General features: G+C 60.6%; 1 protein-coding gene across 1 annotated transcript in view; it reads right to left on the bottom strand.

Moving 5' to 3' along the window:
* Nucleotides 1-9,064: 9,064 nt before the first annotated feature.
* LOC116285820 (uncharacterized) overlaps nucleotides 9,065-15,009 on the bottom strand; it is a 31,236-nt gene continuing 25,291 nt past the window's right edge. The window contains exons 4-9 of the mRNA XM_072950991.1: nucleotides 14,498-14,559; nucleotides 13,044-13,200; nucleotides 12,268-12,332; nucleotides 10,777-11,235; nucleotides 10,091-10,191; nucleotides 9,065-9,444 (exon numbers count right to left, since the gene is read on the bottom strand). Coding sequence (XP_072807092.1) covers nucleotides 10,905-11,235; nucleotides 12,268-12,332; nucleotides 13,044-13,181 — 534 coding nt within the window. The 5' untranslated portion in view covers nucleotides 13,182-13,200; nucleotides 14,498-14,559 and the 3' untranslated portion in view covers nucleotides 9,065-9,444; nucleotides 10,091-10,191; nucleotides 10,777-10,904. The remainder of the gene's footprint in view (nucleotides 9,445-10,090; nucleotides 10,192-10,776; nucleotides 11,236-12,267; nucleotides 12,333-13,043; nucleotides 13,201-14,497; nucleotides 14,560-15,009) is intronic.

Genomic DNA, 15,009 nt, shown 5'->3' with positions numbered 1-15,009 from the left:
AAACACGTAGGTGTCGAGCACAGCCCGAGTGAGGTGGACAGCAAGGAAGGCCTAGGGGTGCGGTACTTGGAAGAGGGTGCAGTTGGAGTGGGGATGGGAGGGGGCGGGGCCAGGAGACGAGGCTCAAATCCCTCAGCTTCTAGCACGGCAGCTCACTCAGTCCCGCAGCCTGCGGAGCCGGGGGTGTGGGTCACGCCCGCTGCAGTGCGGAGAGTCGCTCAAGGTGACCTGTGTAGGGGGAGGAGACCGGACTGCAGCCGGGGCGGAGTCACTGAACCTCAGGCCCTTGCAGCCCCACCAGCCGCCTCCACCCGACTGCCTGGGCCTTGCTGGATTTGGCTCTGATTCTTTCCTTCTTGATTTGTTTCTCTTCCTTCCTTTTTCCTCTCATCCTTCTTCCCTCCTTCCCCGCCGCTCCTTCCACACCTGCTGTGCCCGTTACCAGGCAGGTGTACATCTCGCCAGCAGTTACAGGGCCGGGTCTGGGGCCTCGGGACAGGGCCCAGCACCGGAGTCCCTGGGCCCACCTGTGGCCCTGGAGACCCGAATGGTGCAGAGTTGGGGCTCGCGGGGGAGTGTGGCTGCTCCCCTCACGACAGCTCTGTCCTGGGACCTCAGTTTGAAGAGAGAGACCTAGCTCCTGCCTGAGGGTCCTAGTAAGGGAGGAGATAGGACAGTGTCCCAAGGAGCCCCAGCCTCAGGCGTTGGGGACAGGACCAGAGCGCTGCCCTGGAACTCCTGTTAGGCAGGCAGTGCTACCACCCCTCACGGTTTGTCACAAAGCGTGTTCCATTCATCGGTAGGAATATTGATGGCTAAGAGCTGAGGGCCAGGAAGGGGGGCGGAGGGTGCCCCCCACCCTTCAAGGAGACTGGAGCAGGGCTCGCTCTGCCTTGGATGTGGCTCTTCTGTCCCCGGTTCCCCTGTAACTGTCCAAGACTTCCGGCTGGGCTCCCAGGCAGGGCTTTTCAAACAGAATCACCTGGAAATGGTTTCCTGGGCCCCATGGAGAAGGGTCTTAGGCAGAGCCCAGGAATCTGGGTTTTAACTGAACTCCCCAAGGTCAGGAGTTCAGGAACTATATTTTCAGTAACATGGCCTCCTGCTCCCTCTAGGTCACAGATGGGGAAACAGGTCCAAGAACTTGCTGATGGTCACATCAAGTCAGGGGCTGTCAAGCCCCAGAGCCAGTCCTGAGGGTTCTGGGCCAAGTGGGGAGGCCAGGAACCCTCTGTACCTGGCTTTTCTCCGCCTCCTGTTGGCCTAGCGCAGGCCTGCCCTGGTTGAGCGTCTCTCCGCTGCACGGGGCCTCACTAGGCAGCACGTGCCTCTCTGGCCCTCAGTCAGTAACAGGATGATGGGGCTCAGGTGCGCCTCTGGTTGAGTGAGGCCCTGCCCCCGGCTGCCCCGCACCCAGCCCAGTACAAAAGGCCGAGGCAGCCATCTTGCTAGCTGCGCTACCAGGAGATGCCTGCAAGGAGGTGAGTAGGGTGGCAGCTCTGTCTCTTGAGCTGGCGTCTTGGGAGGAGGAGAGCAGGGCTGTGCCCAAGGTGGGTGTGTATGGAGACCCCCGCCTTCCTTGATAACGTCCAGGGCTTCTTGCCTGGCTGGTTCTCACGAGGGGGTTGGATTGAACGGGCTGCTCCCGCCTGACTGCATGTGCTCTTCTGACCCCACAGGCCCCTGTCAAGATGGGAGGGGTGCCTCCAGCCCGTGGGGCCCGCTCCCCAGCCCAGTCCGCTGCCCCTCAGGCCCAGCCCCAGCTAAGGAAGCCTGGGGAGGGCGTGGGTGTGAGGAAGGCTGCAGGGTCCTCCCGCCAGTGGGCACTGGGCCCTGATGTGTCTCTCAGGACCTCTTCCCTGGGCAGCTCCCCCAGCCCCCACCCCAGGCACCCCCAAGGGGGAGCCCTGGCCCAGCCTAGTGCAGCCGTCCAGGGCCAGGGCAGGAGAGGAGCTGCAGAGCCCCTCCTTTCTGTCCTCCCTGACTGGACGCAAGCCCCTGGACTGGACTGAGGTTGGCAGGCAGATGGGGGCTCCTCCGGTACTCTGCTGCCTCCTTGGGGACCCCAACTCTGGGCATTCTAGCTGCTGCCCACTCAGGCTCAAACATCCTTGGAGCTGCCCACACTGCCTGACACCCACCCTCCACCCTGCCCTGGCCTCAGCCTGGACAGGTCTTTGTGCCTCCAGCACCCCTGCTTCTGTCCTCTAAGGACCCAACTCCCAGGCCCCGGTGCCTTCTAGGGGCAGTGAGAGCCTGGGCTCCTGGGAAGGGGGTGCTGAGCCCCAGAACCCCTTGGAAGGACCTCACGAGGCCCCACCTCTGATTACTAGGCCTGACAGGGTGTCCCTTGCTTCTTTCTCCACCAGCCACTGGATAAAATCATCTGCAAACTCCTTTCCTTCCCTGATGGGGGAGCTGTGACCAGGGCAGGCTTCCCTCCTGCCCATAGTTCACAGCCTGGGACTCCAAGCTTGGTGGCTACTTCTCCTCAAACGCTACAAACCTCCCTTACCTGAGCTCCCCTGTTAGAGGGACTGGGGCTTTGGCTTAGGGCCCCACAGCCCAGAAGCTAGGGGCTTCTGCCAGCCTCTTCCTTGCTGGGGCCTCAGCTCTTCTCCCTCAAGTGTCCTCGGTGAGGCCTGCGTTCCCATCCACCTTGAGTGGGCAGGAGACCCTGGAGAAATCTCCTGCTTGAGGAGGCCTGGGCCCCCCAACAGACCTGGAGTCGGCCTGCCTTTCTGCGAGGCTTGGCGCCTCTCCGGTGTAGCCATGACCAGTTTATTGCCACCCCTCAGCTTGCCACCTGCCAGCCCTGAAGACACACCAGGACCCCAACTTCCAGAGGCCAGGTTTTCCCCAGCCTGGTGACCACCCTGGCATTGCCATGTCCAGCAGGGTCCCAGGCCACCAAACCTGGTTCCCAGCAGATCTGCCTGGTGCTTCCCCAACACAGTGGGCATCCCAGGCCCCCAGTTCTGGTAGCCCAGCCCTTGCCAGTTCAGCTTGGAGCCTCTTCCAGCCCTGATTGCTGCTCCATCTAGAGATTGCTCAGACCCCAGTCCTGGTCTCGTTGGCACCTCTGGCCCCAGCCCTGGCAGCCTCCTCTCTCCCGGCGTCCCTCAGAACTGGTGAGGAGGCCTCTCCCCACGCAGCTGATGCCACTCACTGTACCCCAGACTCACTTCCCATGCAGCCGCAGCAGATAACCCCTGGTCCCTGTGACCCCAGGCCCCACCTCCCTGATGTGGGCCCTAAACCTCCAGCTGCGCCCGCCCTGCAGAGGAGGTGGCTGTGGCTTCCGCAGTAATCCCTCTCCTGCTGGTCTCCCTCCCAAGGACCCCTCTGACGTCTGGTGTCGTGGACCTCAGCGGGCCGCAGCCCAGTCCCCCTTCCCCTTATGGGGCACTCTGGGTCCACCAAAGCCCCTGACTGTTGCAGGACCCACACTAAGGCCTCAGACCACCCTAAACCCATGGCCCCTTTCTCTTTAACTGCTGGTCCGTCCACAGCCTGGACACTTGAGCCTCTGAGATGTGTAATGACTCCCAGGATGTCCCTCCCAAGTAGAGAGGTTACTTGGGACCAGCCCCTGGCTCTCTGGGTTGAACTGGGCAGAGGGAATGTCTCAGGCCGCCTGGGCAGAGGGGCTCAGTCCTGAGGACCGAGAACTCACAAATCCTGCCATGTTCCTGTTGGGTTTCCCACCCTGAGGACCCAGCTCTTCTCCCACTCTGGCTGCTGGGACCCCCATCCCAACTCACTAGGGATTCATGGAGATCATCCCAGGAGGCCACGGCCAGCTGGGCGGGGTGCCTGGTGTTTCTGCACCCCTTTTTATGGTGCTCCCTTGTGCAGAAGGCTGTGGACTTTGGGGGGACTACAGGTCCCCTCTAGTCAGCTCAGGAGTCTGACCCGAGGATGGGACTGCCCTTGTCACAGAGGCAGGTCTGAGTAGTCCAGGCCCAGTCGTCCCCTCAGGAAGAGCCGCTCTGTCTTTCCAGCTGGCCAGGAGGCCCATAGCTCCAGTGATGTGAGAAGTGACCTATGTCCCATCCTACTGTGTCCCTGGCCCCAGTGGGTCTGGCTGCAGTCCTGGTCTAGAACGTGTATCTTTTAAGTTGGAGGCCACAGCTGGCAGGTGGTTCCAGCACGGCCTGCCTGTGGCTGGGACAGGTGCCATGTCAGAGGCCCTGGCCTGACCCCCAAGGCTCCCATGCACGCTCCTGATAAATCCGGGCTCTGTCACACCCCCGCTCCCCGGCTCAGCTGGGAAGTCGTACTGAAAGTGAGAATAGAATAGCCACCTGAGTCATGGAGAAGCTGGGTTGGGGGGTGGGTGGAAGAGGGGGCCCGAGGCAGAATGTCTGAGAGTTTCTCTGCCTGTCTTCCTTTCTCCTTGGACTTCAAAGAAGGCAGTTTTCTCCACGTCTCCTACCTGCCCAGGCACGTCCAACACTGCTCCTGTTCTTTCCCTCCCTAGAATGTACCCATCTATCTCGCTGTGGGACTGACGTTTGGTTTTGCCTCAGGGTCCCTGTGAGAGGCAATTATCCCTCCTTTCCTCAATGAAAAGGGCCAGCTGAGGGGGAGAGGTGGACTGTGCCCTCACGGCCCCAGCTATTAATGGTGGGGTGGAGACCAGCCCTTCCCTGGGTGGTCACGTCCGGTGGATTCCAAAGTTAGAGGCCTCCCTCTCCTCGGTTCAGGTGCGTGCTGTGCTCCGTGCCGGCTTCCCAAAACCCACAGTCTGTTTCTAGTAAGTCTTCTCAGCTCCCTGGGGTTGGGTGGGCTGCTAAGCCTAGGGTTGGGGCCTGGCCTGCCTCCCAAGCCCCTTGCAAGCTGGGGAGGGGCCCAGCCTCCATCACTGGCTAGCCCACTGGTCGTGTCCTCTCTGCACCGGCTCCCTGCAGTCAGAGGTCACTGTGGGCGCACAGCCAGGGTGAAGTCCATGGCAGACTGCCGGCCAGCTCAGACCTCGTGCGCACCCTGCCAGCTGAGGTTCGCCAGTGCATGGGTACCAACTTCCCTTGGCATGTGGGCCTGGCCTCGCTCAGCCCCAGTGGTGAGTGGGGGAGTGCCCACTCTCTTTCAGAATATGCTCCTCACCACACCTTTGTCCCTCCTGCGTTCCCTGGCTGACCTTGTGAGGATGCCTGTCACCTACCTTCTGACTGCCTTGTGGCCCAGCTCAAAGCGTCCCTGGGTCTAAGAAACATTTCCTGAAGGGTCACTCCCCACCCTCCTGCCCCCTCGCTTTAACGTGTTCTGTAGAGGTTCATGTTAGGGCTGGGCTTTAGGGGAAAGCACGTGAAGGTCTGGGCTAGGACCCAGGTGATTGTGATTCCCTCAGGACAAGGCGCTCACCTGCCCCAGCCTCCCCTTCCAGAACGGCCCAGAGCCCTGCCTCCTTTGGTCTTGAGTTTGCTGGGAGCTATGTTTGCCCTTGTTTGCCTTCTGAGGCAGCAGTGACGTCCCCATGAAACAGTGGGAAAGACTGAGGTCTGGCAGGGATTGCTCCAGGTCAGTGTCTGTTCTCAGCCCAGGGTGGCCTGGGGTCTCTGTTCAACATCTTAACACCCTCCTGGTGTCGTGCTTTGCAAGGTAGACCTCGGAGCGCCTGGAGCCCGAGAAGCTGCCCGTTACCTTGGTGATCCCGGGATCAGGCCAATTCAAGCCTATGAGCCACCTGAAAGCAGGTACAGCCTCTGGGCTGGGAGGACATTGTTCCCAGGGGCCCGGAGGGCAAGGCTGCAGGCTGTCATCTCCAGGGGTAGCTCTGGGCTCCAGGGCTGGGATCTCCTAACCTGGCCCTTCCCCGTGAGCCTCCTGGCCCCACAGGGAGGGCCAGAGCAGGACCTTGGCTCCTCTCACTCAGCGGCACTTTCTCTCCCCTTCCCCTCCCGGCGCTAGAGAACCTGGATGGGGTGTGTCCTAAGAAAGCCTTTGCTCTCCTTCACATCTGGTAAGGGGTGGGAGGGAGTAGGAAGGGAACAGTGGGCCTTCCCTGCCAACTCACCTCCTATTTAAGGAGAGATGGTGTCTGGGCTGCAGCACCAGTAGCCTGGACTCGGAGGGCATCCTCCACGTTCTTACCTGGCCTGGGCAGGGCGCTTTCATGTGCTTCCTGCTCCAGGTACCCAGGACCTTGAGTCTGTCTCCGAGAGGTCCTCAGACCCCTGCCCCAGGCACTCCCCCCTCCCAGCCCTAGGGGACCCAGGGCACAGCCATCTGCAGGGCTGTCCCATTCTGGCCCCTGGGTGGACACCCAGCCGGCAGCTCCTGGGCCCTGCACCTGGACCTGTGGGTTCTTCCGTCCTGGATGGGTCTCCTTGGCAGACACAGCTCTGCTGGATGCCCCGGGCTGGGCCGGGCCCCCTCCCCACAGCACTGACATCTGTTTGTGGAGCCTCCGTTAGGCTGTGAGCTGAGGGTAGGGATAAGGTATGACTTAAGTGGACAAGATGTCCCAGGATGACATTTGCTTAAGCTCTTGGCCCCTGTGGTCTCTTTTGGGCACGATGCCCCCCATGCTTAGGTGCCTGCATTTGGCCACGGGTGCTTCTCCTTCTACCCTCCTTACCTCAGGCCAGCGTCAGGCACCTGTGGTTCCAGGCAGGAGCCCACGTACAGCGCCAGGAGTAGCAGATGGTCCCCGGGCGCTGAGGGACGTGGACCTGAGCTCCCTCACTGCGGCTGGCGAATGACACCCCTCCCCCAGCCTGCTGTCCCTCCAGGGGCCAGGCCTGGGCCCAGCTGAACTCTGTCTGCTTCTGGCCCCTCCTGTGCCTGCTAGGCTCCCGCTGAACAAGACTGTCTTGCCCGGTTCGTTGACTGTCCTTAACAGGAAGTTTACAGAGCCCCTCAAGGAAGCCGAGTCTCTCGTCCACTAGGCTGACAGGAGATAGGGCCGCCATGGTAGCCCTGGAGCTGGCCTTGAAGTAGCCAGGGGTCCTGCTCTCCTTCTGGGACCTAGCCCCAGTGGTTCCCATGGGTCCTTCACCGTCTGAGCCATGGCCTGGTGGCCAGTGGCCCCTCCTGCCCTGAAGGGCACCTTGAGGCGGAGGGAAGAAGGGCAGGCAAGGGATCTGTTCCTTTCTTAACCAGTGAGGTCGCTTAGAGGCAGTGCCACCCCTGCCTGCCTCCCCCTCCGCAGGCGCAGCTGGAGCCGAGCCCCTCCCCCGCCCGCTGGGTGTCCCGGCTGGGGTTGGGGGGGCCAGCTCACAGCACTGCCGCTGGCCTCCAGGCCCTGGAGAACCACTGGCCAATGGGCTGGATTGTTCACTGCCCTGCCGCCGCCACCACCGAAACCCTGACCCCTGGCAGGCAGAAGGTGCAGCAGGGTTCCCGCCTTTCAGGAGCAGATCCTAGACCCGCCCCTGCTGCGGGGCTGAGGTGGTCAGGAATGCAGGCTCTGGAGTCAGGTGGCTGGGGTTTGAGCCTAGCCTTGTGACTCTGTGACCTTGGACATGCCATTTAACTTCTCTGCCTCCCTCTCCTGAGCCTTGAGATGGGGTAACAGCACCAGGTTCACAGGTACTGGGTTAGCATGAACGGAGTGCTGGAGGAGGGGCAGGAGGCATCACCAGCAGTGTTACATGTTCATCTTGCTGGGCCTCTGTTTACTTATCTGGAGAATGGGGCTGCACAGCTGCAGGATTGCTGAGAATTAAGTCTGTGTAATTCTGGTGGTGGGCCAGGGGGAGTGTCCTGCAGGCCCCATCCTGCCCACAGGAGAAGAAGATGCACTTTGGAAAGACTCTGGTCTGTGTGAGGGAGCTGGTACTCCCAGGCCCCCGGGGCCCCCCAGGCCCAGCCCCTCGGCCATCCTGCAGACCCTGGTGGTGTCCATCCAGCCTGATGGCCACCGGCCGGCTCACGTTGACAGGGAGACCCCTCCTCCTCACATGTCGCAGTTACTATCACATCACCTCCAGAGAGACCACGCTAGGCGTGTGGGTTCCCTTCCCCATGCCCCCCCCCAACAGCTACTGCGTTTGCTGGGTGTGTCTGAACTATGCCTCGTGCAAGGCCTCGCACGAGGCCCCACGGCCTGGTTTAGGGTGGGCCAGGAAACCCAAGCCAGCTCAGCCCCCAGGCTCTGGCCTCGTTCAGCCCACCCGCTTCTCTCACGTCTACAAGGACCCCGAGGTGACGGTGGCAGCGCGGGAGAACAAGGCTGGCATCACCTTCCCTCCCTAAGAAATACTCGTGGGAATGGGCCAGGCATCCTGACAGGAGCGTCTCCCAGGGCCCTCGAGGTGGACGTGTGGAGCGTGGGGGCCGACCCAGCACAGGTGTGGGTATCAGGCTGGTCTTCAGGGTGCTGGGGCAGAGGCCCCTCAGGGGCACGAATGAAAGGCTGTGTATTCCAGAAGTACAGAGGACCCTGCCTGCCACCAGCTGCAGTCAACCCCTCCGTGCTGGTGACCTTCCTGTTGACCTGCTCTGGCCTCTTGGTGCTGGCTGCCATCTCTGGCCAGGTAAGTCCGTGTCTGGGCCCTGGGCTCCTGGGCCCCCTCGCTCGGCCTGCCAGCTCTCCTGTATGTGGAGGGAGCCTTTGGGGTAGGACTACACTTGAGACCCCCTTCCCTTCCAGTCATGGGTTCAAAGACCATCCCCTGTACTACCAAATCTCTCCTGTCCGCTGGAGCTCTGTGGGTCAAGGCCTTCGCCTTTCCGGGTATCCCGCAGGAAACCCCCAAAGATGCTCCCCCCTCCACAGCCCCACCCGCAGGTGAGAGGCTGTCAGTGTGGCCTCCGTCCCAGTCAGGCAACCTGTTCTGTGAACCTGGCTTGCCCAGCAGCTCTAACCTTCCCTGGCAAAGCCCACACACCCGGCCTCACCTCGCCCACCAGCACCCAAAGCCTGTTGGTCTGAGCGTGATCGGCTCTAAGGCAGAGGGGTGGCTGGGCCCAGGCCTTGCCCCCGAGAGCCCCCATTCCCACCCTTGGGTCTGTCAGACTTCTGTCCGCCCCTCCTCCTGGAGGCTCTATGCTGACCCTCTCCCATGACCTCATGGTGGATGACTGTCTAGAAACAAAAGCAGTCTTTCATACCAACTTCTGATTGCTGCTCCACATTTAATTTTCCATACCCCAAAGGCCTGGAGTTTATCTTAAGACCAATAATAGATCCAGCCCCACCCCTGTGCCAAACCAGGTGTGAGGGAGCCTGCTCTGTTCCCCGGCCAGCATCTCCTGCAGGCCTCCACCTTGGCCTGTTCCGCCCCTCAGGGCCTGAGCTGAGTGAGCAGGATGAAGCTCCTCGCACTGCGCCTGTCCCGGCCCTGGGACTCCAGTCCTTGGGTGTCCTAGGAGGGACAAGCCCCTTTGCTGTGTGACCTCGGCTGGCACCTTCCCTCTCTGACTGTGGAAGGCTGGTGGTGAAGGAGAGGCTTGGGGTTGGGTTGCAGGGGAGGGAGCAGCAGCCTGAGGGGACACCTGGGGGCAGAGTCAAGAATAAGTGAATGTATCCCAGAATGGTGCTGCCTGCCCTCCCCCCGCATCCAGTGTGTCCCCACTTCTTCCAGGGCCTGGAGGAGCCACTGCAGGGTCCTCGGATGGTAGAGGTAAGCTCCCGTCCCCAGATCTGTTTCCCAGTTCTCTTTGTCCACCCAGCCTCTGCATCACCTCTGGTGTCATGGGAAGGGAGGCAGGAAGGGGCTGGAGGGAAGTGGAGCTGGTTTGAAGGATTCTGCCTGATCACTCCTGGGTCGCCCCGCCCTGGCGGGGGGGTGAGCTTTTGGGGCACAGTGACTGTACCAGCCAGGCTGTCAACACTGGGAAATGTCTGCACAAGGCCTTGGCAGCTGGGGAGCAGACTCCACCCAGAGTGAGCGCCCCAGGGGGAGCAGGGAGGAGTGACCCTCGTACCTCACCCCGTGTGGCTGAACCCTCGGAACCTGGCCTTCCACTTCAGCACCTGGGGCAGGAAAGGTGTGGTCGGGCCAAGTTCCCTGGCTGGAAGCCCCTCAGCTCCAGTGTGTGGGTTCAGGTGAGGAGTGACCCCTCAGCTCAGCTCGGCTCAGAGGGTCAAGGGCCGAGCCTGTTTCCCAAAGAAGAGCCCCTGGCCCAGTCAGACACTCACCAGGACAAGTGCAATAAGCAGGAGGCCCAGGACAACGAGAGCCACGGCACAGCTGGGGAGGGAGGTGTCAGGCTGACCTCAGGCTTCAGACATGGGGGTGCCTGGAGCAGAGCAGGGAGATGATGGCTGGGGTGGGTCCCCCTCCCGGACCACAGACCCCTGAGAAAGCAAAGCCAGGCCCACAGAAGTCCCAGGCAAGGGGTCCTGGCCCAGCAAGAACAGAGCTCGGAGCCACCTTGGAGGGCTCCCAGGAGGAGGAGGGGCCAGCCTGGGTCCTAAACGGCAGCCCTCTGGGGACCAGCCGGGGAGGCAGGCTTCCGAATCAGGGTGCAGGAGCAGCAAGACAAGGAGCCTGAGGGGCGGGTAGAGGACCCAGAGAGGTAAGCAGGGGGAGAGGCGCTGACCGAGGTGTGGGCCGACCACCTCCACTGAGAGGCCCTCCACTTCCTGCAGGGCATGCAGACCCGGGAGCATGCAGTCCTGCATGACAGCTCGAGCTGGCGCGGCCTTGAAGAAGGTGGCATCCACCCTGGCGGTCAGTGGGTTGGGTCTGGCAGGAGGATCACCATGGCTGTCAGGGGGCTGGACAGCCTGGGGGTCTCAGGGAGGTCATTTCTCTGAGCCTCTGGCTCCACCCCCCGAGTCCAGCCCTGAGCCCAGGTCACCCAGAGCCACCAGGGACTTACTCCACCACCACTTGGCCAAAGTTCTGCAGAAGGCTGAGGACGGAGGTCAGCTAGGGGTCAGGAGAGGACGAGGAGGGTCACAGCTCTACTGAAGCCTTGTTGGGTCCCCTCCGTGAGGCCGCCTGCTCCTACTGCTCCTTGCTTCCCCACCTCCACCTCGCCCATCTTGTCAGCATCCCCCGAAGCTCCTGGGACTTAGGGCTGGTCTTGTCTTTCAAGGCCTCTGTGAAGGCTTGGCCCAGGATTTGCAGCCGCACCTCATAGTGCACCAGCTCTGCCTTCTCCCCTAGAGTGGCAGGGAGGCGGGCATCAGCGTTAGCCCGGGCTCTGGGACAGGACCAAGCCCTGCCCGAGGGCTGCGCACCCCAAGCCCTAGTGCTCTCAGCCAGCAGTTGGCCAAATCCAGTCTGAGGTTCAGTCCAGTCCAGCCCAGCTGCCTGTTCAGGTACGGCCTGTGAGCTAAAAATAATTTTCACATTTTTAAGTGGTTGAAAAACATCAAAAGGATAATATTTTGTGGCACATCAGAGTTATGTGAGATACAAATTTCCGTATCCATCAAGCTGCACTGGCCCACAGCCACGCCCACCTGTCTGCAGACAGTCTGCGGCGGCCTTCTCGCTGTACGGGAGCAGTCGAGTACTGACAGATCTGATGGCCACAAAGCCTAAAATAGCTCCTGTCTGGCACTCAGCACAAAAAGCTTGCCGCCCCCTGCTCTAGTCTATCTAGTGGAATGATGGGACCCACCCCGCTCAGTCCCACAACTGATGTGGGGCCAGAGGTCCTGGTGCTAATTCAGTTCATGCCTTTTTGGGTTTTGTTTTTAACCTTTCCCTGTTCTGGTGAGAGAAGTAAAAGAGTGTAAGAGAGGAGGCTGGACCATCCCCTCTCTCTGATCCCAGATTCTCATCTCTGTCCAGCTTCCCATCCAAGGCTACATATCTGATTCCATATCCAGCACATGAGTATTTGTGGTTAAAATAAATTCTATCTACTCCCAGAGAGGAACGTTGAAATCCAGAGAGACTGAGAGGCTGCTGGCCAAAGACACCTAGGGGTCCCAGCCCTGACTCACCGCTGGCCGTGATGCTGGATTTCTGGACAGTGGGCTGTTATGTTCCAGGCCAGGTGATTGGCCAAGCCTTGGAGGTGGGTGCCTATGGGGGTCTGGAATTTGTATTCGATGTAAACGCCCACCCACTGGTCCTCATTAATAGGGTGAATTCAAGGGGAGAATGCGTGGGTTACAAGCTCCTTCCGCACATGTTTCTAGAAGCAGGTATCCAGCCCCCTACCCCGGCACATCCTCGGGCATGGGGCTCCCTGCCTCCTAGGGCAGAGCTTTACCCGGCTAGCTGGAGCTACCTGCGACCAAGCCCTCCCAGGGGTGGCCCCCAAGCCCATGCCTCTGAGTCAGGGGGTAGAGCCGCCCCTCCGTCCAGGAGAGGAGCAGGGCAGGCTGGGCAGCAGGGGGAGAACCCGACCCACCTGAAGAGGAGCAGGGGGCCTTCCTGGGGACGCACTGTATAGAATCCTGACACCACGGGTGTGACCTGTGGGGTGTCCTGGTGGTCAGGGCAGGCACAGGAGCTGTCTCTCCTGAGACCCCACGTGGGGCGGGGCAGGACTAGGGTGAGGCGAGTGGAGCATGGCCCCAAGGGGCAGTGTCTCCTTCAACATTGTCCTGAGTGCCTCACTCGCTCACCCTAGTTTTGGCCTAGGGTAGGGGTGTCTGGTTATGGAGCCTGGCCATATGCACCCTGAGACAGAGCTGTCACCGGCTTCAGACAACCCTGGCCCCAGGCAGGGCATCACCCTCAACTGGGGGCCCACAGGGCAGGGCCGGTGCCCTCCATGCCTGCCTACCCCACAGTGCCATGGCTGGGTGCCGCTTCACTCCCAGGCCACAGGGCCCTACAGTCAAGGAAGGCAAAGGGAGTGTCCCAGGCCTCAGAGGGAGGGCAGGAAGCTGCCTCACCTGTCGGAGGATCTTCTTTCCCAGCAGAATAAAGGGGGCAGAGCCAGGCACAAGGAGCAGGGGCTAGTAAGGCCTCATGACCGTGTGGCAGAGGCTGATGGTCTCCAGCGCCAGGTCGGTCAAGTTGGACCCTGCAGAACCATGGCTGGGAGTTCAGGCCTCCTCACCCACCGCAGCCTGCTCCGGCCAGGGCAGGAGTTGGCCCCTCTAGGGAGCACTGCCCAGCTTTCCCCATGGGTGGGTGAGGAGGCACCGAGGTCGGGAGGAGGCAGGGGCAGAGACTCACCATCAGAGGCCAGGCTGCTCTCATCCAAAGACAGGTTCCCCAGCATCTGCCCTGCAGCCTTGATCTTGCTGTACAGAATCTAGAGGACTTCACGGGCAGAGGGTCCTGGGGCATGGCTCCAAAACACAAGGGAAACATTACAGCTGCAGACCCAGGCCTGTGGACAAGACACATCCTGACCAGGGCCCAGGGCGGGCAGGGAGGGCCCTGGAGGCTGGATGGGGACCTGGCTGGTGCACAAGTTTGCCAGTGTCCTGAGGGAGGGGAGCCCACTAGGGAAGCCATGGACTGATTCCCTGTGTGACATCTCCTCCTTGGTAAAATGGGAACAATGACTCCTTTGCCGTGGGGTTGTATGAGGACTGATGGTGCAGCCAGCAGAGTACAAAGCAGATGCGCAGGGAAAGCAAGTTCCCTTGGACACCCCAACAAACTGGCTCTAATGAGAACACTGGGAATCCCACGCAGGGAGACAGTGGCTGTGAGCAATCAGGAAGTCAGCCTGAGCCAGAATGAGAAAAACATCTCTGGCAGCATCAAAAAAGTAGCAGGGGGTCTGGAGAGAGGGAGGTGACAAGCCCGAGGAATCGCTGAAAGCCTGTGAGAGGTGGACCAACTGTCCATGTCCTGAGGAGGCAGCCTGGCCTCAGCACAGGGTTAAAGGAGTTTGTGGGGAGAAACTTGGAAACAAGCAGGCTCAGGATCCAGTATCATTTTCCTCCATCCTTCCGCTGAGTACCTGTTTAGTGTGGTGTCACTGTGGAGTTGGGGAGACCAAACTTCTGTTCAGAGCCAGGACAGGGAGTTCAGAGAGGGAGATTTCAGTTCAGTAAGAGGGGAAACTTTCTAACCGGCTGGGAACAAGGCCTGAAGGATAGTGACAGTGAGCTCCCCATCACTAGGAGAAATCAAGCCTCTAAGTGACTGCAGTGGAAAAGATTTGCCTATAGGACTCAAGATCCACACTGAGCTTACAACTCAAGTCGGGTTGGACCTTCTCAACCTTCCTTTTGAGACTGCTGGGCTAATCTGACCACTGATAAATATGGCTTTTGGTTTCCCCCAGCATCCCCAGAAGCTCAGAACCACAAAGGGCCCCACCTCAGGGGATTTGCATCTGTTTACATGTCACTTAGGGGCTCCTGGCTCCAGGGAAGTCCCCGCCTTCTCCATGACACTCAAGACAATGCCTGCAACCCCTGCTCAAATCCTGTAGCTTGAACTTGGGACTCAGAGCAGACAGGAGGTTACCTGAGGTCACACAGCACAGCCAGGGACAGAACCAGATGTGAGCCTCCTGCCTACCTGTTCAGGGCTCTTCCTGGCCCCCAAGGTGCTTCTGGCCATGGTGGGGTTGGGCAGAGCTGGCAGCCAGGGCGAGTATTCTTGTCGCCCAAGAAGGCACCAACTGGCTGGCTGGCAGGTGGTGGACCCTGAGAGACTCGCTCACTCACCTGAAGAGCAGGACGCCAACATCCTCAAAGCTGGAGAAGGCCTTGAGATAGATGGACTGGAGCTGAGGACAGGCAGAGGCAGCTGAGGGTCTTCATGGCCTCCACTTCTCCACAGCATCAGCTCACCCTCATCCATTCCCATTATCTCTGCTCTGGCCCCTGCAATGGCCTCACCAACCACCTGGACTGTCTGGGACCACCCAAGCCACTGCCCACGTAGCCGCCAGAGGTCACCTGCCAATCACCCTCCTGAAAATCACAGGGTAGCTCCAGCAGTCCAGCAAACACACAGCCCTCCTAGGCCTTTCCTTCTCTGTGGGTTGAAAATTGCTGGCCACTCCAATTGTCCCCACAGCTGCCACCCAGCCATCTCAGCCAGATGACAGCTTCTCCCTCTGCCTCCTAATTGTTTCCAGTCCTTTCCTGCCGCCCCCCCCCCGCCCTACCTCACATCCTTCTCTGTTCTCCCTACAGCCCCTCCTGAGCCTCTCAGCCTCTGCCCACCTTTTCAC

The sequence above is a fragment of the Vicugna pacos genome, chromosome 27 (assembly GCF_048564905.1).
Source record: "Vicugna pacos chromosome 27, VicPac4, whole genome shotgun sequence".
Lineage (NCBI taxonomy): Eukaryota > Metazoa > Chordata > Mammalia > Artiodactyla > Camelidae > Vicugna > Vicugna pacos.
This window is presented reverse-complemented; position numbering and strand designations above follow the sequence as displayed.